Here is a 22563-nt window from a genome sequence, read left to right on the forward strand (position 1 = left end):
ATAAGGATCAATATGGCATATAAGTAATTCTGAAGGATTCCAGACAATATTTAACTTGGGCTACTATTTAATCCAAGAATTTGGACTGACTGACAGGCAGTCAGATGGCTACTGGAATCATAATGGCCATGCTGTTCCTTAGGCACTGGTGTGGTTGGCAGAGGCGGAAGCCTGCCAGGGTAGTTACAGGTTTCGCAGGACGGGGAGGAGGAGGAGCAGTGAGGATCTGCTGTGTCAGGACTTGTATGGATTTGTACAGTACTCTCTACCTGCTAGACTACATGTTGTGATACCTTAATCCTCGTGTTCAAGTGACTTATTTTACTTAATAACGGTCCTAAAGAGCAAGAGAAGTGAAGCTGGCAATTTTGATATGTCAAAGATAAAGTGCTTCCTGTAAGTGAAAAAAATAAAGGTTTCTTTTAGGTATGTATATTTAGGGGTTCAGTACTATTTTCAGTTTCAGGCACACACTGGGGGTCTTAGGAAGACTACTGTGCAGTAAGTTACAGAATGGCTCCTCATCTCTTCTCCAGAGTACAGAATGGTCTGTACTCCAACAAGAGTACAAGAGTAACAGCAGCTGTTCTGAAGAGCGTTAAACAAACCAAGACAAGGCACAGTGCCCAGGAATCAACATAAAGGATACCTGTTTGTTTTCTGTGTGACCTTGGCCAAACCAGTAAGTTCTCATTCCTAAATTACCAATGTACAAAAATAAACCAAGCATTGCTTTTTTTCTATTTCCAAAGAAATCTTAAAAGATAGGATTATTAAAGAAATTAAATTTTTTATTGTGTAATAATTTGCGTCCAACATCTTTCTAGGTATGGGAATTTCTTTGAAACCCTCCCACCTTTTCGGGGAAGACAACTATGCAGCAGAAAGAACACTTAAGTAGAAGTTAGGAGTCCCAAGTTCCAGACCCAGGGTTGCATAGCCCATGCTTGCAGGTCAGGACACCAACTGAGACACAGAGGCAGGAAAAGCATTCACAGCTGGTCTGGATTTTCATTCCAGCATCTCCAAGAGCTGGCCCTGCTGTGGTTGCTGTCATTGGTTTGTTCTCTTCACTTCACAAGGCACAAATTCTGCTGGTTCTTTTTGTTTGAAATAGCCTTTTTCTTCTTTTGCTCCAATTCTGTGCAAAGCATATGTGTCGCAAACTCTCCTCTAACTAGTATCGTACCAGTTCTTCTTTTGCATCTTTGCTTCCTTTAATATTTACCCAAATGGTCTGTACTCTACTCCAAAGGCACAGAATTGTCCTCTCTTCTTTCTTCACAATCCCTTGGATGCCCTGTATCTATCTGTGGCATTGGCTAGCACCTAGATCTCTAGCTTTGACTTTTGTACTACTTTTCAGACCTATTTCCTAACCAGCTTTTAAAGTGTTGGTAAAACATAACACTTTACCTTCTAAATCTTCTCAAGCCTTCCTTTTCATTAATGTGCCTTCCTTTCTATTTACCAGGGATATCAGGGAGTTGAGGGCTTGTTACATCACAGATGGACCTGTAAAATTCTGTCCCTTCAGAATCTCACTCAGTGAGTTCCTTCAGCAAGCTACTGGCCACTTCACCCAGTAAAGGCTTTTCACAACAGCACCTGGGAATCTCAGTAGTCGTAGATCAATTTCTATAGTCAACAAACTGGGTATGGCCAGTTTCCTACCAGGATATAAGGAAAAAAGGCTACCTTTCCTTACTCGCATAACACCATACAGTTCTATACCAGTCATTCTGGATTGGGTCAGTTTGCCCCAAGAGTACGCTGGCCAAGTCTGGAGACATTCTGGTTGTCTAAACTCAGGAACGCTACTGACATCTTGTGGGTAGTGGCAGAAGATGACTCAAAATATCCTACAACACACAGAACAGCTCCCCACAATAGAAAATGATCTGGCCCCAAATGTCAACAGTGCCAAAGTTGAGAAACCCTGGTCTAGCCCTTAAGAAAGAAGAAATCAAGATAATGTAGGCCCAAGACAAGGTTAGTGGGCAAAGATCTTGAGAAAAAGGAGAAAGAAGCTTATGCTGCCAAAGAGGGTGTTCATGTTTACTTAGTCTTCTTGGCACCAGAGAGAAAGAAGAGTGAGAAACAAAGCTGTATTTGCATCTGCAAAGAAATGGCCACCTCTACGTTGATGAACGTCATACAACGGCATACAAGCCTGTGTTCTGGTAAACAAATTTGTTAGGTGTGACTGTGGGCAACTCTGTCTGACCTACTGTCCTATAAGAAGGGGCAGAATAAGCCTGTGCTTGCTTCAGTCTGTGGCTAGATTCTAGGGTGGAGAAGCTTCCTAGATTGGAGAAGCCAAAACTCCTTATCATGATTGGGGCTTGCCATCAGAGCCCCTTCCACCCATCACATCAGCTGTACTGGCGCCCTATTTCTTATCTGAGCACAGCATCTCCCTACCTACACACCTTTGATCACATGCATCTTTCGCCTGGAATCTTCACTCTTCTACTGTGTTACCTAACCCAGCTATCCTTTTCTGTTCAAGTCCCGTATCTTGTATGCAAGTCTGCTCATACTATTCCCTTAGCAGTACAAATACATTGTCTTCTAATGTCCTAATACTCACTTTAACACATACATCCATCTCCTCAATTAAAAATGTTATTTTCTTGATGTAAAGAATTCTGTTGTAAACTTACCATCTCCAAGATTTGCCCAAGTATTTTCCATAAAGCAAAGACCCTGTGTTCCTTCCTTGCAATTACTGGTTCTGCCTGTTTGGACAGCTACTGTTCACTCAGTATTTATTATGTGTCAGGAGTTATTCTAAGCACATAACATCTCACTCTTCCACTTTGCAGAAAAGGAAATGGAAGAGAGTAGGGAAGTCACTTGCCATGGCCTATGATATGTTTTCTCCCTTGTTACACATGAATAATATGTTTGTCTCCTGTCGTACTCCATTTTGTTCTGTTCTGCTATAACAGGTAAAGTCCAAGATCAAGGTACTAGCCCCTGGTGAGGATATTCATGTCATCCTATGATGGGGGGGGGGGGGGAGGCTGAAATGATCTTTTCATCAGGAATCCACTCTCACAAAAAATAGTCCATTCATGAGGGCAGTGTCCCATGACCTCTTCTTAAGCCCCACCTCCCATACCTCTGCATTTGGGATTAAGTTTTCAACATATGAACTTTGGAGGCCACATTAAAATCATGGCACCCTACCAGACTTTCTCTACCTGGATGTCAAATATATGCAAATATAGCTATATAGCTAACTTTGAAGATTAGCTAATAGCTAAACAAAATTTATATCTAGTTTAGAGACTACTATCTTGCAGATACGCCTCTAAGAAGGACTATCTGATATGGAATCACCTTAAGGATATTTGCCAAGAATCACCTCTTCATAAATATCAAGGTGCCTAAAAGGGCTTTGGAACCATAGGTTCACTGGAAGGCCTGATTCTTCACCAACTGAGCTGCTCAAAAAAAATGGGTCAGGGCAGTTCTAATCCACCGCAGGAACAGAAGAGGCCTGAGAAGGTCTCTAGGCTGAGTACAAGCGCTGCAACCTGAACACTGTGTGACCTGGGTACATGGGGTGTTGCTTTAGAGTTCTTCAATTTGCAAAATGAAGCCACTAATATCTACTTCATAGGGTTCACAGAAAGAGTGAATACGACAGTGGACACAAAACATTTCCCTGGTCTACTGTAAGTTTTCAGTAAATGCTGGGCTCTCCATTTATCTTTTCTGCATATAGACCAAAATCAGCCCTAACCTGCATTTCTGTACTTTTCATGTCACTTGCTACCACAGCAATCTAACTATACTTCAGTTCTGGTTAAATACCTCTGAGACGCTAAACCTTCAATGGCTTTCCATAACCCAAAAGGATAAATTCCCAAATTTCTTAAAACAGCCTCATTCCACTTTTGCTACAGTGTCATTGCCCGGTGTTCCACTTTTCCCACCCCATCCCCACCCCCAGCTTCTAAAGAGCCTTTCTCTTCCAATGTTCATGGTCATCGCTCTTTCTTCTGAACTCAGAAACCCACTGTGGACCCCTGAGGATTTGTTCCATGCCTAAGTGATAAGTGGTTAGTTGGATATGGTTCTAAACTCTTCAGTTAAAGTAAAACTTCTTGAAGGTGGGGTGTTTTAGTCCTTATTTATCTGCACAATGCCTCATGCATGGCAATAAGAGCTAAAATTTAATGAAATTTGAATCACTGGGCACTATTCTAAGTGCCTTACATAAACATATGAACAACTCCTTCACAGCAACCCCTATGGAGTAGGTACTATTATTCTTCTCATTTTACAGATAAGAAACTGAGACCCAAAGAAGTTAAGCAACTGGCTTGAGGTTATGCCAAACAAGTGACAAACAAGAATCCAAATCCCAAGCTTGCAAAAAAAATTAAATAACATTCTTAACCATTATACTGCAAGTCAAGGTTCAATCAGTACATATGCTAATTTATGTAAAAGAGCTCTAAAAACTATGAAGGACTGTAAGCCACAATAAAAATCAGCAAATCCAAACAAAACAAATCTCTGACACCATGAAGAATGTAGAAGGAGCAGTAGCGCTGTAAGGTCAGATTTATAATCAGGTCTGCATACCAGTCCTATCACTTTCTTGCTTTTGGGACTGTTACTCAAACTTTGTCAGCAATCTCTTCATCAGCAAGATTAAATTAGTTTGTTAGGATGTTTGTGAGAATTAAATGATATCAGAAGCAAGCAGAAGACCAAGAATACCCAGGGCACACAGTGTGCAGTTAATAAACGTTCGCTCTAAAAGAGTCAAAATGTGAAACCCAGACAATTTCCTTTGCTACATTAACCAACAATTATGTTCTGTTTCTTTTTCTTTGTGACAATACACTGACATAGCTTTACTCATTTTCTGAACACTGTAGGCTTGTAAAACAAAGTTAATTATCCCTAATGTGAGACAGAGGTAAGAGTCTTGCCTCTGGGCATTAAGACTGAAGAAGCTCAAGTGGGTGAGCACCAGCCTAGCAAGTGAGAGGCCTCTCAGTTCAGTCCCCAGTACCACCAAAAACAAACAAACAAACAAAAACCAACCAACCAAACGAACAAACAACTCTGAAGAAACAGTAAGAGAGCCTTTAACTTATTAAAACAACAGCAAAGGAAATATAAAAAACGAACGTCGGCAGAGAGAAAAATCCCAATGACAAACCCAAGTGTATCCAAATGTGTGTGATGGCTCAGGAAGGCCAGCCAGAAGACGTGAAGGGCTGCGCAGGTTAGGTGTGTTTAACGTGGCAGGGACAGCCCTGACAGAAAACCCAACATACGTGTAGGTCCAGAGAGCAGGGAGGCTGGCTTCAGTTCCAATTCGAGCACATGGGATCAGATGGGCCCCCTGGGTCGAGGTGGGCCCCTCCATGGAAGACCTTTTTGCCCCAGTCGTGACAGAAGGCTCCCTGGACGGCCAGAGGGCTTAGAATGAGACCAGGAGTCTTTGGAGGGGGGGGGTAGGGGAGGGTAAGTAAAATGTAATCGTCAAGGCACGGAACAGGTGACATCTCTGCAAAAATACTACGAGGATCTGAGATTGGCAGGGTCTCAGGACCCACTCAGTGGCCTGCAAAGGACATCTATCTTGCTGAGTCAGCTCTCCGATTCTGTCAGGAGGGCCGGAGCCCGAAGGGAGGTCGAGGTCGCGGAGACAGACTCGGCCAAGTGGGATAGACGCCCGCCCGGCACATGCAGCTGGGCTCACTGGGCGTCCCGGGCCCGTTACAGAAGGTCTCGCAGGCGATCACACAAGGCGAAGGTTGCACCGAACCTTCAAGACGCCCACCACAAACGCACTCACCAGCTTACTGCCACGCAGCAGCCAACCCGCAGGACTCCCCATCCTTGCCGCAAGCGGACCGTCGCTCTGCTTTTCTCAGCGAGTCTGGGCCAATAGCCAACCTACTAGGGCCCCGCCCACTTAGCCCCGCCCCTCCGCAAAGACCCCGCCCCCTCAAGCTTACGGAACCCCAAGAGAGACATACAATTCTCTCCTCCGCTTGCGCCCCACGCCTTACTCACGCGAGACTTGAGCCAGGCAGGGGGGCGGCCAGGGAGCTGGAGACACAACAAACATGGCGGCGGCGGCGGTGACGAAGACTGCGGCGGCGGTGGCGGCAGCAGCGGCTTTGAACAAGGCGGTGGGGGTTACTCGGTGCAGTTTTCAGGTGGTGAGTAGCAGCTTGCCGGCTTGGATGGCGGCGTCGCAGTTGAACTGGGTTGGGTAGAAGGGACGGTGGAAAGCAAGATCCGAGTTCTCCACGGGCCGGCTGACCCCGCCCGAGCCTCATCCCCCGCGGAGGGTCGTGCGTGACCCGTCCGTGGGCAGGGTCACGACCCCGGACCTGCCTGCTGGGCGTGCGGAGGGTGGTGGTGCGGGTGGGAGCCCGGAGGAAGCAGTGTCTCTGTGTGGGCGCCGTCGGGCTGGCGCTCAGAGGCTCCAGGGTAGGAGGTTGCCCTGGGCTCTGACAGGTGGCAGTGCAGGGGGCGCCCCGAGGATTTTTTTTCTTTTCGGGGTCCCAGGGGCTAGGGGCCAACTGAGCGCGGGTCTCCTAGGTGTCTGAATCCTGGCAAGGCTGTAGCCCCGACGCCGGTTTCCCGGCTGCTGTTTGGGAGGAGCGCTTTGTAAACCTTGGCGTTCTATCTCATGACCCTGCCAGGATCCGTTTCTGCTGCACACGCACTCTGGTTTTGGGAACTTGTGAGGTTTGGGGAAGATGTTGCAGCAAATGTGCAGGTCCAGGTGCTGTCAGGGTTTATTTAGGTCTCTGATCAACTAAGGGTCTGGAGTGCCATACATCTCTCAGGTGCTCCCTAACTGCCAGTAACCACGTGGCCCATTTAGTGACCCCTGAATGTGCTGGTCAGAACCAGAAAGAGGAGTGAGTGATAAGTGAGAGAAGATATAAAGGCGTCTAAATTTGTGAGAGCTCAGGAAATTAAGTTTAGAAGAAGCAAAACCAAAACAACATTTTAAACATATGGACTAACAATGTCAAAATTCTGTTCGATTTACTTCGCGTCTTCAACATATACATTCCTTAATGTAAGGAATGTATGGAGATTAATGTTGGAAGTTTCTTGCAGTGAATTGAGATGTTTGGTTTCTTTTCCCCCTAATGGTTCTGTGTTTCTCACCTGTTATATTGTGACAGAAAGGAAAATGAAGATGAGGATCAGATGTGCTCTTCTTGGGCAGTGGTGGGGGTCCTTCCCCCCCAAAGCCTTTGCTACAAGTTTTTCCCTAATATGGGACTAATGTATTGCTTTTTATGCCTCTGTAGCTGTTCAGCACTATTAAGCCTGATCTTTTAGAATGTACTGTGAACAAATGAAGTTAAAGTCTTAAATTTAGAGACATTTAAAAATTTGTCAAAAATCTTCTGAAATCACCAATGAAAAGATGAGTCAACCAAGCACGTATTATTCTTTGGTAATCCTTTGGAGCTTTTGCTGAAATGAGGCTGTTGTTTTGTTCTTTGATCTGTTAGTTTAGTTCTGTTTTCAGCCAGTGATAATGGTAAGATTGGCACAAGTTGTTTTATTAGTTTAACCTTCAGATGCTAATGAGGTTTTGACTTTTGTGCTTTTCTTTGCAGACCTCTTTATGGCTTTTGAATTTTAGTTGAAATTCCCTCCATGGCCTTTTGGAGTCCCTTGGTGTGTCTCCAGAATAAATTTCGACTACTCTACATTTCATCAATGTTGAAGTGGCAAGAAAAAGGTGGAACTGATTTGGGGTGAAAAGGTTAGACTGTATTACTCCTCTTTTGGATGTCTTCCAAGACAGTTTTATTTATGTTTTGTATTATGCTTTCTGATTTCTCAGAGCCTCATCACAGTGTCCCTTTTTATCTCTAAAGAATTTTGATAATTATGAAATCAGGAATTATATTCTAATTCTTTTTCAAGACCCATGTTATTCTAGACAAATCACACCTCATTTGCCAGCCTTCTCTATTAAGAAGAAGATTCTTAATAGAGATTCTTAATAGAGAAGAAGATTCTTAATTCTTCTTCTCATGGAGACTGAGGCATAATTATTGGGCTGTAGAAGTAAACACATCTATGGGACTGTAACATATTTATATGCACAGGATTGCTTAACTCCCAAATTAAGTTATTGTATAAATAAGTTAGTTACTAAGTATTCTTCCTTATTGTTAGTAACCCTTTAATATAAATATTTCTCAAAAATACTAGATAAATGAAATATACCCTACTGTTCCCTAATCATGTTCTTAAAATTCTTCCATAATTTGGGAGGAGGTATTTGAAAGAGCTTCTTCTCTGGTTTTTGTATTAACCTGTGTTTCATAGTTGTAGTTACTGTCTAATTCACATCCTGATTCATCTGTTTTAAATAGCTCTTGGTTGAGAGGTTCTGTGTATGTTGCACATATGCATATGTACACACACACACACACACACACACACACATATGTATGTACTTATGAGACTGAGAAAGAAAGATCAAGACAAATTCTTTATCAGAGACCAAAGAAGGTTGGAGAATGGCTTAAGTTAACTGCTTGAAGGTAAAGATGTCTTCATGTTCTTTTGGGATATCACAACTGAATTCTTAGATAGGCAATCTCTTTTTTTAATTACAAGGTTTGAAAATAGTTCTCTTTGGTTGATGTAAGTAGATACCTGTCTTAGTTTAGGCTGTTATCACAAATTGCTATAGACTGGGTGGTTTAAACATTTATCTCACAGTTCTGTGGGCTGGGAAGTTTAAACTCAAGATGCTAACAGATTCAGTTTCTGGCGAGGGTCTGCTTTCTGGTTATATCTTCATGTAGCAAAAAACTCAGCGGATGCTCTGTTTCTTATAAGGGCACTAATCCCTCTCTGAGGGCTCCACCCTCATAACCTAGTTATCCCCAAAGATCCTACCTCTAAATGCCACCATATTGGAGGTTAGGATTCCAACATGTGAATTTTAGGGGACATAAAAATTTGGTTTATTACAATATCAGGAAGCAGAAAGAGTAGTAGATCTGGCTTGGAATATACCATCAGAATCTGTTACAGTAATGGAGAATGCTTAAGTATGTTTCATTTTCTGGTGACATGACTTTACATTGAAATTTTTTGTAAGTAATTTTTTAGCTAACAAGCTCCAAGGTGTTCAGTTGGCTATTTGGAACAATACCATTGGGGAAAAAAAATTATAGTTTGCTGAGACCCTAAAATATTTCTGGTTGTCCCTTATGTATCTTTGGGGATTGATTCCAAAATCTGAGGATGTTCAAGGTCCTTACATAAGATGGAATAGGATTTGCACATATCTTCCCATTACTTTGCTTTTTTCTTTAAAGATGGAATCTCACTGTGTTGCTCAGGGTGGTCTTGAACTCTCGGCCTGAACACTCTGGTCTTGAACTCTCGGCTCCTGTCTCAGCTTCCCACATGCTGGGATTATAGATGCATGTCACCACACCCACCTCTTCTATATACTTGAAATTATCTCTAGATTACCTAAACCTAATACAGTGTAACTAGTTGTTATCCTGTATTATGCAGCGAACAATGGCAAGGAAAAAAGTCTGTACATGTTTAATACAGATACAGCTTTTTAAAATGTTTTCCATCCAGAGTTGGTTGAATCCTCATATGCAGCATTTTTATTATGTTTGTGAAGGTTTTTAGATTTAACAGTGCCTTAGTAGTATCTCTAGGTATTAGTTAATTTGTGGAGTTCTTAGATTAAACTTTCTGAGACTGATGATTTATTAAGGACGAAGATGGTTGAGATAGAAAACTTGTATTTTCTTTGTAATTTTCGGTAGCTTCAAAATTACTGTTTTTCATAGATTGTGCTTAGAAATACTGACTTGGGATGTAGGAAACTGGGTTTTAAACAAAGACTCCACTTGATTTAGGCGTCTTCCATGTACATGAGTCTGTTTCCCTGCCTGGAGCAAGCGGCTGGCCTGCCATTCGTCTTGCCATGGATATGTATGGATATGTGTGATGTGAGTGATGTGGTCTTGTGGGACACAGGTGCTTAGGTAGGAAATGTCACCTCATTTTCCCAGGGCAGGATGCCTAAGGTTAAACCATAGCAATATGTTTGAAATTCTAATTTCTAAGAAGAGCTTTCTTCATGTTTATAATGTTAACTTCCCTTATTTCATTAACATCTTTCCCCTTCCCCCTTTGGTTCATTATGAATAATTGAAAAGCAGCATACAATTTATGGCAAGGAACACAGTGAAATTTATAATGTGACAATGTGATAATAACCCAGACTGTCAAAATATGTCAGCCTTTCTCTGTAATTGGGCTCATTTATGTTCGTAAACTTGAGATGCTTGTATAAAAATACCATTTTCTTTGGCTTGCTTCCTGGCAATCTTGTTGTTTTTACTGCATTGTCACATGTTGTACTGTAGCAGTGTTAGGCTTTGTAATCAAGATTTAGTAAGATTTATCTTGCTTATTGAAGCATATCAAAGCACAGTCAGCTTTTCAGGGGAAAATACATGAGTTTTCATATAAATTGGTAAGAAGCAATGCTAAGTTGCAATGTAAATACTGGAATTACCTTCTTAATTATGGTTTTTGTAATTAGAAAACAGACAATTGATAGGACCGTACATACAATTTAAAAAAAATTTTCCTGGCTGTGTGTGTTGGCACATAGCTATAATCTTAACTGTTCACAGTTTCAGCCCAGCTTGGGCAAAAGTTAGTGAGACCCTCCCCCCGCATCCAACAAACAAGCCAACTGGGGGTTGCGTGTGTGTAATCCCAAGTATGCTGGAGACATAAGTAGGGGATTGTGATCTAAAGCCAGCACCAGACAAAATCCTGAGACCCAGCCTGGCACCAGTTGCTCATGCCTGTGATCCTAGCTACTCAGGGAGGCGGAGGTCAGGAGGATCACGGTTCAAAGCCAGCCCAGGCAAATAGTTCTCAACCCTGTCTCGAAAAAACCCATCACAAAAATAGGGCTGGTGGAGTGGCTCAAGGTACAGCCCCTGAGTTCAAACCCCAGTGCTCCTTCTACCTCCAAAAAAATTTCTGCCTTATTTTCTTTTTTATTATTAGTGTATATTAATTATACAAAGTAAGGGATTTCATTATGATATTTCCATACATTCATGCAATGTATTTTGATCTTTTTTACCCCTTTGGTTACCCTTTCTTACCCTTTCTCCTCTCTCTTTCCCATTCCACATCTCTAATAGTCCCTCTTTTACTTTCATGTCCTTTCCCTCTATTTTCTGGATCTTATTTTTTTTTCACTTAGGCAGTTTTTAATGTAAGTTGTATATAAGACTACTTTATTCTTCATCTTCTCACTTGTTTCTTCATTATATTTGCCCTTTTCTTTCCAGGATCTTTTTTCGGTCTTTGTCCAGTTTTAGCCTGGTGATAACCACCTTGCTGGGGTGAATGCCCACATGGACAGTTGTGCCATTAGCCTTTTCCCGCTGTACCCACTCAATGTGGATGACATATTTCTTCCAGTAAACCTGGATGACTTTGCCGATCTGTTGACCTTCACAGTGCCCTCACTCAACCTGAACTTCATCATCCTTTCGGATGGGCATAGATCGAACATTGTACTTCTGTCTTAGCTCTTTGGAAAGAGGGGAAGACATTATCTTCCTGTGAATGTGGGATGGTGCATTGAAATGCCTTTTACGGCTCTTGCTTCGGTCAGAAGTCACAAAGGGATTGAACTTCATTTTGACCACCACTGCTCTGGCGATGGCCACAAAAGGGAAGAGGTCTGCGTATTGCTTCCAGTTCTGTTGGATCTTATTCTTGATTATCTTTTTCATTGGGGCTAACTAGCTCATGTTCCCTAACCAAAGGGCAAAACTTAAAGAACAAATAATCAGCAGAATCAATTGTACTCACACAAAACAAATAATAATGAAATGACAGAGAACCAGTTCAAGTAAACCTGGTAAGATAAGAAAACTGAAACAAAGTTGTGCAAAAGCTAGCAAAGGTCCAAAAGGTTGGGAAAGGTGAGCCAGTGAGTGACATGAAGAGGTGACCTGACAGCAAAATGGGAAGAGCAACTTTGGGAAATTGCAGGTGGACTTAGCAAGTTACAGATTGGGATATATGAATTTAAGAGACTAAGGTGGTTCATGTTTGTTTTATGAATTAAGGAACTGATAGGTGTTGAGAATATTCTCCAGCCAAATCTATGAACTGATAGAGAAAGATAAAACTCTTTGAATCTGAGACAGTGGGGAGTTTCTTAATCCAAGGTATAAGTTTTTTTTTTTTCCCTGCAAAAATAATTATTACAAAAATAAGCTGGGCGCCAGTGGCTCATGCTTATAATACTAGCTACTTGGGAGATTGAGACTGGGAGGATCATGGTTCAAGGCCAGCCCTGTCAAATAGTCTGTGAGACCCCAGTCTCTCAAAATAACCATATCAAAATGGACTGGAGGTATGAATCAAGCAGTAGAGCATCTGCTTTGCATGCCTGAAGCCCTGATTTCAAGCCCCGGTCCCACCAGAGAAAAAAAAAAAAAATTGTGTGTGTGTGTGTGTGTGTGTGTGTGTGTGTGTGTGATTACAAAAGTAGTTACTGTTGTATGACAGCTTACCATATGCTGTACAGGTTGCAATACTTTGTGTATACTTAAGTATAAACCTTAAAATAGTACTGTAAGTTAGTATTTTATTATCCCAGTTTATAAAGTAGGGAACTTAAGGCTGAAAGAGTTCCTTTCTGTAATAGCAAAATACTCTCTTTATTCACAGGATGGACTTTTAGTAACTTCAGCTTTTTAGAAAACAGTGAAAGAGACAATAATAATAACATTTTAAAACCTTTGGGCAATTCTAGGAAGGGAGGAAGGAACTATTCAAAAATATTACATTAAGTGATAATTCAGTCACCTGCAGGTCCTTAATTGTGTTCAGAGTAAAGAGCAGATTGGATGTAAGGAGAAAGAAAGAAATATGAAAATAAAATATATCAGTCTGGGGCCGGTAACCACAGGGAAAATGTGAACGCTCACATGTCTTTCGTTAGTTCTTCAGGATATCACTGCATTGTTGTAAAGTATAATGATCTGTAGTAGTGGCAAAGTCAAGGGTAGTTTTGTTTCCACTAGAGTGTTCATTAAATCAAAGTGTAGAAATTTTGTTTTTTATAAGGTTGGTCAAGTTTTGTAAATTTGGGAATTTTTTTTGTGTGCGTGAAACCCCCTCATTCTGCAACCCCGCACTTTTTCCCCATTTAAAAACTTAGGCTGGAGCTGGAGATGTAGCTCAGTAATAGAGCTCTTGCCTAGCATGTATGAGACTCTGTCATGCCCAGCGCTGCAAACAACAAACAGAAAAAACTAAGGCTGACAAAGACTGAAAATAATCTCCACATTTTTGGAAAAAAAAAACCCAAAATGGTAGACTGTTACTGAAATAACAAAACTTACTAAGACAACGTTACGGCTACAAGGCTAGACACATGGGCCAATAGGACAGAATAGAGAGTTCAGAAATAAAGCCTCCTGAATATAACCACCTGATTAGAAGAATGATACTGGAGCCTACTGGAGAGAGGCTTGTTAATTAAGTGCACATTGCTGACACATACTCAAAAGTAAATTCTGGGTAAAAATAAGAGAGGTAAAAATGCTAATGCCTTCAGAATGAGATACTGTAGATCATCTTCAAGTAAGATGTAGGCAAGCATTTCTTTTTTTGGGTGAGGGAGTGTTACTGGGGTTTGAACTCAGAGCCTAACGCTTGCTAGGCAGGTGTGCTACCACTTGAGCCATGTCCTCAGCCCTTTTTTGCTTTTTTCAGATAGGGCCTTGTGTTTTTGTCTGGAGAACCCTGGGACTGCAATTCTCCTACCTGTGTGTCCTGCCTAAGCTGGGATCATAGGTGCACACAACCATGCCCAGCTTATTTTTTGAGATGAGGGTCTCACTAACTTTTTGCTAGGACTGGTCTGGAACTGTGATCCTCCTGATTTCCACCTCCTGAGTAGCTGGGATTATAGATGCGAGTCACTATGCCCAGCCCTAAGCAAGGATTTCTTAAACTTTTAAGTGTAAAGCGTTCAGTAAGAGCTTCTCATCAAAGGTTGCCATTAAGAAATTGAACAGGAAACCACGGAGTGAGAGGAGATACTTAAAATGTATTTGTCTGATAAAGGAAAAGACCGACAACTAATAGAAAAAAAAATGAGTAAAGACTCGAATGGGCATTACTCAAAAAAGGGTATCAGAGGGGCTAATCAACTTACTAAAAAGTATATGCAACTTCATTAATCATCAGGGAATTAATATAAATGAAAACACACCCATGGGAATAGCTAAAGTGAAAGTGCTTGCACTGTTGAGAACACGAAGCTACAGAACTCTTGCTCACTGTGGTGGGAGTGCAAATTGGTACACTTATCTTGAAAAACTGCTTGGTGGTATCTAAAGCTGGACATATGTAGACCCTCTGATCCAGAAGTTTTATTTCATTCCTGTAAAGCCAACCTAAATTTGCAGGTGTGCTTATGAAGAACACTTATTTTCCTAAATTCAAACCACTGAATGACTAAGTTTACATTTAAAAAGTTGCCATCTTTCATGGTAGACGTGAAGATTATTCACTTCTCAGCATATTGTCTTGTTCTTAAAGTCTGCCATATACACAGAAAAGCTCATATGTCATAAGGCGTGAGCTAATGGATTGTCACAAACTGAACAAATCCATGAAATCAGCACCAAGATGAAGAAACAAAAGAGTGCCAGCATCCCAGGAGCTCCCCTTGTATCTCTCCCAGTAAGAGGCCCTGACTGCCCTGGTGAGGGTTATACTGTTCTGACTTCTGGAACTGGAGAAGTTTGCTTCCTCTTGACCTTTATGTAAATGGAATGATACACCATGAAACTGGCTTCTATCACTCAACACGATGATTGTGAGATTCATCCATATTGCTGCTCACAGCTGAAGTCTGCTCATTTTCACTGTTGTAGCCATTGTGTGGCCGTGCTACAACTGATTTATCTGTTGTACTGTGTGTTGGGTGGGGTCAGTTGGGTAATTGCCAGTATTTGGCTATTATGAATAAATTTTCTCTTTTTTTCTGTTTTGTAATTTTTTTCTGTCAGCTATGACAAAGTTTGAATCTTGGTTTATTTATTAAATATATTTTTCGTCATTTTCTCTGTGTCTTTAGTTTACCACAAAGGTTATAAGGTATTTAGAGGCACAAAGTATGTTTTCTGTTGCTTTGTACAGTGTCTTAAAATAGTTTTTGTCACTGTTGTTTTAATATGTACTGGATCTCTCTAAATAGTGTAAAATCATGTTTCTTTTTTTTCCCCCTAGGTATAACGAACTTTAAACTTAAAAGACACATACAAAGAAAGCAAAGATGGGTGAAAAAAAACCAGAGCCTTTGGACTTCGTGAAAGATTTTCAGGAATACCTGACTCAACAGACCCATCATGTGAACATGATCTCTGGATCAGTTAGTGGGGACAAAGAAGCAGAGGCTCTTCAGGGAGGTAGACTCATCTCAATATTACTAAATAGTTCACTTTGATAAATGTACTCATGTTTGTGTATAACTACCCGTACCATGAACACTGCTTTTCACTAATGTGAATCATCCTTTCCCCCCCGCCCTTAGAAAGATAACACAGCATTTTTTCCTCTTCTTTGAACATGTCAGATTTTTGCTAGGGTAGATGGATTGCATATGGTCTTATTGGAAGTTTAGGGTCTCTGAATCCCCTGCTTGTCCTTCTAGGTTCTGTAGCTAATCAAAACATCAGCTTCCTCCCACCCCCAGTTACCCAGTTTGCATCAGGAAATGTGGATTAGACCCGAGCCTCAACTTTTGTTGGGGTTTTCTGTGTCTTTCCTCTTGAAGAAAGAAGGGCTGACCATGTTTACCCATTCAAGAAGAGAAAGTAGAATAGATAAAGCCGAGACCTGCTGAGCATGCTGGAGGTAAACTCTCTAATTTGCAGACCACACAGACTAACCTAGCTTGGGGTCAGCAAACTACTGCCCACAGGCCTCATCTAGACTGCTGCTTTCATATTGCCTGCAAGCTAAGAATGGTTTTTATATTTCAAAATGGTTGGAAAAAAAAAAACAAAACCTCAGAAGGATAATGTTGTGACACATGCAATTCAACTTCATTGTCCATAAAATTTTACTGGAACACATACATGCTCACTTGTTTACATCCTTTCTTTTTCTTTCTTTCTTTTTTTTTTTTGGCAGTACTGGGGGTGGAACCCAGTGCCTTGCATGTGCTAGGCAAGCACTCTACCACTGAGCTACGTCTGCAACATACATATTTTCTACAGCTGCTTTTATGCTAATGGCAGAATTGAGTAGTGTCATAGAGAAAAAGCCTGAAATATTTACTGTCTCATCCCTGTAGAAAAACTTTGCTGACCTCTAACCTAGACTGTCTAGGACCTTAAGATCCAGGACTGGCAGCAGAAATCAAGGTCACCTGATAGCTTGTTAGAAATGTAAAACACCTGCCCCCACCCCAACTAGTCAATCAATTTATTTTTATAAGATCCCCAAGAAATTCATGCATCAAAATGAGCATCATTGGCTTAGGAAAGCCATAGAAGAAAGGGAGACACTGAGCCTTGTCCCTCCACTTGGTCCTTATTGGATACTGGACTTGCCCTAAACAGCAAAATTACTTAACTTCTCCTGGTAGGAGGTGGAGGAAACTGTGGAGCAAGCCTTGAATTGAGCATGATAGTACTATACGTGCCGGCATGGAGGAGTCCTTTTCCCATGAAACTGTAGGAATAAAAAGAATTAGTGTGTTCAGATTCTTGGACTGAGATTTAAGAGACCAGGGTTTCATCTGTGACGTTTTGGTTTATTTTGGTTTTCCTGATTATGAGTACCTGCCCCTTCTGTATACAAAGTAGTCTGATTAGATTAAAAGCAAACAGTCAAACATCTTTTAGCTCTTGAAATTCTTACAGTCCTAACATTCAGAGGTATGTGCATAGTTAAACTTTTGAGATCCTAAATGTATTCCCAGAAGGTAGAACTTACATAAGCTGAGTGGAACAGTGGAAAATTCATTAATGATTTAAACTAAAATAAATAGAACTAGCCTTTTAGAGATTGTTACAATTGCTATTTAAAATTGTAGGAATGGCTAGCCTCCTAGATACTTGTGTTACTATGCCATCACTCTTAAATGAATCTCTTTATTTCCCTCTATCTCCTCACCTTGTTTTCTTAAAAGCATGTTGACATACAATTTATGTGTAAATTTGAGATCCCCCTATAAATAGCTCTCAGAATATAACACTGCTTTCCATAAAATTAGGCTTAGTTCAGAAAGTGTGTTATTTTATGAATTTAACTTTTCGAAAGTAAGCTGTCAGTTTATGAAAGACTTTGTACCACTTATGACTAAAATGCTGAGTTGACTCTGAGATGCATAATTTCTTTTACTATACTTTGTTTATAGCTGGAACAGATGGTGATCAGAATGGACTTGATCACCCATCTGTTGAAGTTTCTCTGGATGAAAACTCAGGAATGTTAGTAGACGGGTTTGAAAGGACCTTTGATGGGAAGCTCAAGTGTCGGTACTGCAACTACGCCAGCAAAGGAACAGCAAGGCTTATCGAACATATTAGAATCCACACAGGTAATGGAGAAACAGCTGGGGAAAGCATTTCTTCTAAGAGCAGGAGAGAGAATGTGGAGTGCAAGGCCAAGTATTTCTGATTGTTCACAGATAAAGATTAATGTAAAGTTTGGATCAGGGGGAAATTACTCCATTTTTTTTTTTTTTTTTTACAAAGCTGTAGCTTAACAGCGTAAAACAGTGGGAAGTGAGGCTCCTTGTAGAGCTTGTCCTTCCCCAGCCATTTCTCTGCTTGGTCTCGCCATCTCTCAGCATCTGCTTCTCAGGTTGGAGCGGTTGATGCTAGAATTAATGTTTTTATCTTTATCCGTTCATCACTGTTTTAATTATAGAAAGGGAGAAAAGTTTCCATACAGCTGTTAAGCCCAGATCTAACCTTAGCCATCCTCAGAATCTTTCCTGCCTACACCCTGCCCCAACCTGAGACCAGACCAGATATCCTTCTGTTGTGTTCCATGGCATCCTGTGCCCATTTCTCAAATCATCATGGTGGGCTAAAAGTCTCCTGAGGACAGGAATTATGGCAAGCCCATCTTTGTACTCCCCCAGAGCTATCTGGACATCTAGCACATAGTAGGCATTCACTACTTGTTAGGTGAATGACATCCAAGTATTTATTTTACATATTTGGGGTATCTTTAGTTAACAGCCTTAACTAACATTATTCCTTATGGCAACTGAAGAGTAGGAAGTTGGATGAGAAGTGCTGGCAATTTTGTAGGGACATTTCAAATGACTTATATTTGGACCAGGAAGCTCATTTTAATTTTGGACTTTCTATTTCATGTAAGAATTTTTTTTATTTGGTGGAACTGAGGCTTTAACTCAGGGCTTTGTGCTCAAAAAGCAGGCGCTCTACTACTTGAGCCACACCTCCAGTCCATTTTGCTCTGGAGATGGGGGGGGGGGGTCTTGAGAACTCTTTGGGCTTTGAACTACTTGCTGTGGCTACCTTGAACCTTAGTCCTCCCAATCTCAGCCTCCCAAGTAGTTAGGTTGCAGGTGTGAGATACCAGCACCTGGCTCATACAGGACTTTTTAGAAAAAGATTTTTTGTATTTTTTTTTTCCCTGGAGGAAAGGGTGTATATGGGTGTGACTATGTATGAACAAGTGTTTATGTGTGGATTTATGCATGAACATTTAACTGCAGCATATTGTTGATAAAATCATTAAGTAAAGAATATTATTGTCACTTTCTTATTTTTCCAAATGTCAGTTAAAGCTTTTAACAGTTTTCATATTTGGTTAATAGAATCTTAAGTGTGTGGCACAAATTGTTACTGATGAATTCCTAAGCTTTATTTCAGTTTGCAGGTTTCTTTACAGATTTGAATAAATAAGTCTTTTATGGGAAATGTGAATTTCTGAAAAGCATTTTCTTTTGATCAATTCCAAAATCCAGTGAACACACAAATACAAAATTTTCCATCAATGAGCCACTCATGCAGTTTCTCCTCCATTTTTCTTTTTAAACAGGTGAAAAGCCTCATAGATGTCACTTATGTCCATTTGCATCTGCTTATGAGCGTCATCTGGAAGCCCACATGCGTTCCCATACTGGAGAAAAACCATACAAATGTGAATTATGTTCCTTCCGCTGCAGTGATCGAAGTAATCTGTCCCATCATCGAAGGCGCAAGCATAAAATGGTACCAATTAAAGGTACTAGGTCTTCCTTAAGCAGCAAGAAAATGTGGGGAGTTTTACAGAAGAAAACAAGCAATCTGGGGTATAGCAGAAGAGCACTAATCAACTTAAGTCCACCTTCCATGGTGGTTCAGAAACCAGACTACCTGAATGATTTTACCCATGAAATCCCAAATATACAGACTGACTCCTATGAAAGTATGGCGAAAACCACACCAGCTGGTGGCCTGCCAAGGGACCCCCAAGAACTCATGGTTGACAACCCTTTAAATCAGCTTTCCACTCTAGCAGGACAATTGTCCAGTTTACCACCTGAAAACCAAAATCCCACTTCTCCTGATGTCGTTCCCTGCCCTGATGAAAAGCCTTTCATGATTCAGCAGCCGTCTGCCCAAGCAGTGGTTTCTGCTGTGTCAGCAAGTATTCCTCAGAGCTCCTCTCCCACAAGCCCTGAACCAAGGCCATCACACAGTCAGAGGAACTATAGTCCAGTGGCAGGGCCAAGCAGCGAACCAAGTGCCCACACAAGTACTCCCAGCATAGGAAACAGCCAGCCAAGCACTCCAGCCCCAACCCTGCCAGTCCAGGATCCTCAGCTTCTGCACCACTGCCAGCACTGTGACATGTACTTTGCAGACAATATCCTTTACACTATTCATATGGGATGTCATGGGTATGAAAATCCTTTCCAGTGTAATATATGTGGATGCAAATGTAAAAATAAGTATGATTTTGCTTGTCATTTTGCAAGAGGGCAACATAACCAACACTGAAAACAATCACTTGTTTTGCTTACTTGTTTTGGGCCTTTTGGGGGTTTGTAGTTTGGTTTTTGTTTTTTATTATCCCTAATAGGTATCTACTAACTTAAAGTTTATCCATTATAAAATGTAAATTTAGTAGTGGAAATTTTTTTCATAAAAATATGGTCAGGGTTATTTATGGGTTAGAATAGACAGATTGGTATCTTTTTTCCTCTCATTTAAACATACAAGGATAGAAGTACAGAATCTTAACAGGTGTTCATTTAAGTTTCCCACATTTATGGTCCATAGACATTAAGGCTTATCCATACTATTGATATTTCAGTATGTGTATGAGAGCTAAATGTTATTTCTGCCATATTTCAAAATGGTAGAATTTTTTCTTACAAAATTTGTTACAACATATTTCAGTGTTTGTAGAGAAACTGCCTTTAAAATTGCTCTTAATTGAAATACTGTTTAGTTCATATCCCTTAAGTTGAATCAGTAGTTTCACTTCAGCTGATAATAGGAAAGCTATTTCAGTGTAGTAAATTTTTCTACAAGGGGCAATATAAAACAATTATCTTAAAATTACAGTTATGAAAAATAGATGAAAGCTTGAAAAAATGGAATTCAAGACTTTTTAGTTGAAAATTGTGTTTAATATTTAAAATATATTTGTTCAATGTCTGGTTTAAACATGTTAGTTTTTCATTGGCCTTCTTTTATACTTCCAGTTTAATTTTTAAAAACAGGTAATATACTCGTCTTAGATACTTTTTACTTTTCAGTTTGAATTTTTCATTTAAATTCTTCATTCTGATGTTATGTCAGGTGAGATTAACTATAGTGAGACTCTGCCTGTTATTCCTATTCCTTTGATGACCAAAGAGTTATAATGAAGTCATCCATCTTTTTAAAATTCAGCCCTTCAAAAACCTCCAAAGTTTCCTTTTTCTTCCCTTTATCCATTTATTGCCCATAATTTCCAAAAAAAAGTGGAAAAGGTGAAGAACATGTGCCCAGGCAGATCCTGGTCTCCTCTTCAGAGCTGGCCATAAAATATTTTCTGTGAGTTCAAATTGTAATTCTTATTTGCAGTTTTAACAGTCTTTATGTACAATGACAATACTGTATGGAAACTGAATCGTCGCCTTAGTAGGAAAGGATAAAAAAGTGTGAAAGTAGATATAAAATGCATTTAAACATGACATTTGTTTATAAAAGTAATACTTGCTAAGTACTTTAGAATAATTCATTTTGAATAGGAAGCTATTGTTTTTATATTGTGTAATAACTAGCTTACTCTGAAGAGAGCTTGGTCAACCAATAAAATATATTGTTACTTACTGTTGGTTTCTTTGTTTTGCAAAAAAATTATTTTTAATTTGGTTCATACCTTGAAAATACTAATTGGCTTCTTAACAAAAAATATCCTGTTGAGCATTCATTAACCAAAAATGATCTCTACTCTTATAGTAAATAAAAGGGAAATATTGATGGTATCTGCCCACAAAAACCCCAGGTTCCAAGTCCTCTGCCCTCCCTCCCAGTGCTAGAAAGCCATTTCAAGGAGGGCTTGTGGTGAGCAGCCAATGGAGGCTCATCTCAACTGCTTTAATTGCAGCACCAAGAATTCTTTGTCCAAAGGGGAAGTCTCCTCTTTGTCAAATCTGTTACTCTAAAGTTCTACAGTTGTTTTAGTCTGATGCTTAAATCACTCACTGCTCAAATTAGTGCAACAATTTCCAAATGTATAACTCAACTCTAGTATTTATCAGTTGCCAGAAAGAAACAGGTTGTCATTTGGAAGCTTTTACAATTATTGTTTCTTCTGTTTTATTCTTCAAACAAAAGCAATACCCCAAACAGAAAACGAGAATTTTCATTAAACACAGAGGAAGAAGCTGGGTCTGGTGGCGCATGCTTGTAGTCCCAGCTACTCAGGAGGCTGAGGCAGGAGGATGGCTAGAGCCCAGGAGTTCGAGGCCAGCCTGGGCAGCATAGCAAGACCCCTGTCTCATAAAAAAACAAAAACAGAAGAATGCTCCTTAAAACCAGCTTATTAGTTGTATATTAACTGTATTTTTTAACCACTAAAAATGAATGTTTTGAAGGTACATTTTAATTCAAACATGGAAAAGACTTTTTCATAATTAGAATGAAAAGTTATAATTTTCCTCTAATTATAGGAGCACAGTTGTATTCCAAAGGTGTTGATGCTTAAAGGCTACAATTAATTCTAAATGCACTAAAATTTTTGAAGCAAATCTACCTTAGAAACTTTCTTGGAATTGTACTTTTAGAAAGATTTAGAATTTTATTTAAATTTCCTGAGGTAATTCTGTATTTGAAAAGATGTTAGGATCTTCCCTTACATATTGAATATGTTCCTCTCATTTTATTTTTAATGAAATATTTGATAGAACTGAGTTGGGAAGTTTGTAACATGCACTATTTATAGTACTTTGCCATTAACAGGCAATGTTCTAAAACTAAA

General features: G+C 40.1%; 2 protein-coding genes across 2 annotated transcripts in view; one reads left to right on the forward strand and one right to left on the reverse strand.

Annotated features, from left to right (window-relative positions):
- Positions 1-5956, reverse strand: part of Acadsb (acyl-CoA dehydrogenase short/branched chain) — a 29839-nt gene extending 23883 nt beyond the window's left edge. Inside the window, exon 1 of the mRNA XM_020171775.2 lies at positions 5831-5956. Within this exon, the coding sequence (XP_020027364.1) occupies positions 5831-5872 (42 nt within the window). The 5' untranslated portion in view covers positions 5873-5956. The remainder of the gene's footprint in view (positions 1-5830) is intronic.
- Positions 5957-6054: 98 nt separating this feature from the next.
- On the forward strand, positions 6055-21412 carry Ikzf5 (IKAROS family zinc finger 5). Its single transcript, XM_020171772.2, has 5 exons — positions 6055-6200; positions 7629-7777; positions 15349-15527; positions 17486-17668; positions 19147-21412. The coding sequence occupies exons 3-5, from the start codon at positions 15395-15397 to the stop codon at positions 20088-20090; spliced, it is 1260 nt and encodes a 419-aa protein (XP_020027361.1). The 5' UTR covers positions 6055-6200; positions 7629-7777; positions 15349-15394; the 3' UTR covers positions 20091-21412.
- Positions 21413-22563: the final 1151 nt, after the last annotated feature.

Source organism: Castor canadensis, chromosome 7 (assembly GCF_047511655.1).
Source record: "Castor canadensis chromosome 7, mCasCan1.hap1v2, whole genome shotgun sequence".
Lineage (NCBI taxonomy): Eukaryota > Metazoa > Chordata > Mammalia > Rodentia > Castoridae > Castor > Castor canadensis.